Source organism: Penaeus monodon, chromosome 25 (genome assembly GCF_015228065.2).
Source record: "Penaeus monodon isolate SGIC_2016 chromosome 25, NSTDA_Pmon_1, whole genome shotgun sequence".
NCBI lineage: Eukaryota > Metazoa > Arthropoda > Malacostraca > Decapoda > Penaeidae > Penaeus > Penaeus monodon.
The window spans coordinates 4393787-4394085 of NC_051410.1; the positions used below are offsets into that span (position 1 = coordinate 4393787).

General features: G+C 55.9%; 1 protein-coding gene across 1 annotated transcript in view; it reads left to right on the forward strand.

The window, feature by feature from the left end:
- The window catches only part of LOC119589305 (dynein intermediate chain 1, axonemal-like), a 16941-nt gene that overhangs the window by 4311 nt on the left and 12331 nt on the right, over positions 1-299 (forward strand). The window contains exon 5 of the mRNA XM_037937927.1: positions 63-239. Coding sequence (XP_037793855.1) covers positions 63-239 — 177 coding nt within the window. The remainder of the gene's footprint in view (positions 1-62; positions 240-299) is intronic.

Here is a 299-nt window from a genome sequence, read left to right on the forward strand (position 1 = left end):
CTATTACGCAAACACTCATTTAAACAGCACCACCTCACCGCCCTCCCCCTCGCCTCCCGCAGGTATCATGGACCCAGACAGAGCCGCCTCCGAGCAACACTTTCTCCGCCAACGTCAGTTTCTCTGTCATCTACGACGCCTACGTGATGGACAGCGAAAAAGTGCAAGAAAAGGTGGAAACCCCGAAGGCGGAGAACGAGGAGCAACAGGTGCCAAGGAAGGGGGTGGGGGAGGACAAGGTGCGTCGGGAGGGTTCTTTTGGGGGCACCTGAGTGTTTAAGGTTTTCATTAGTGGGTTG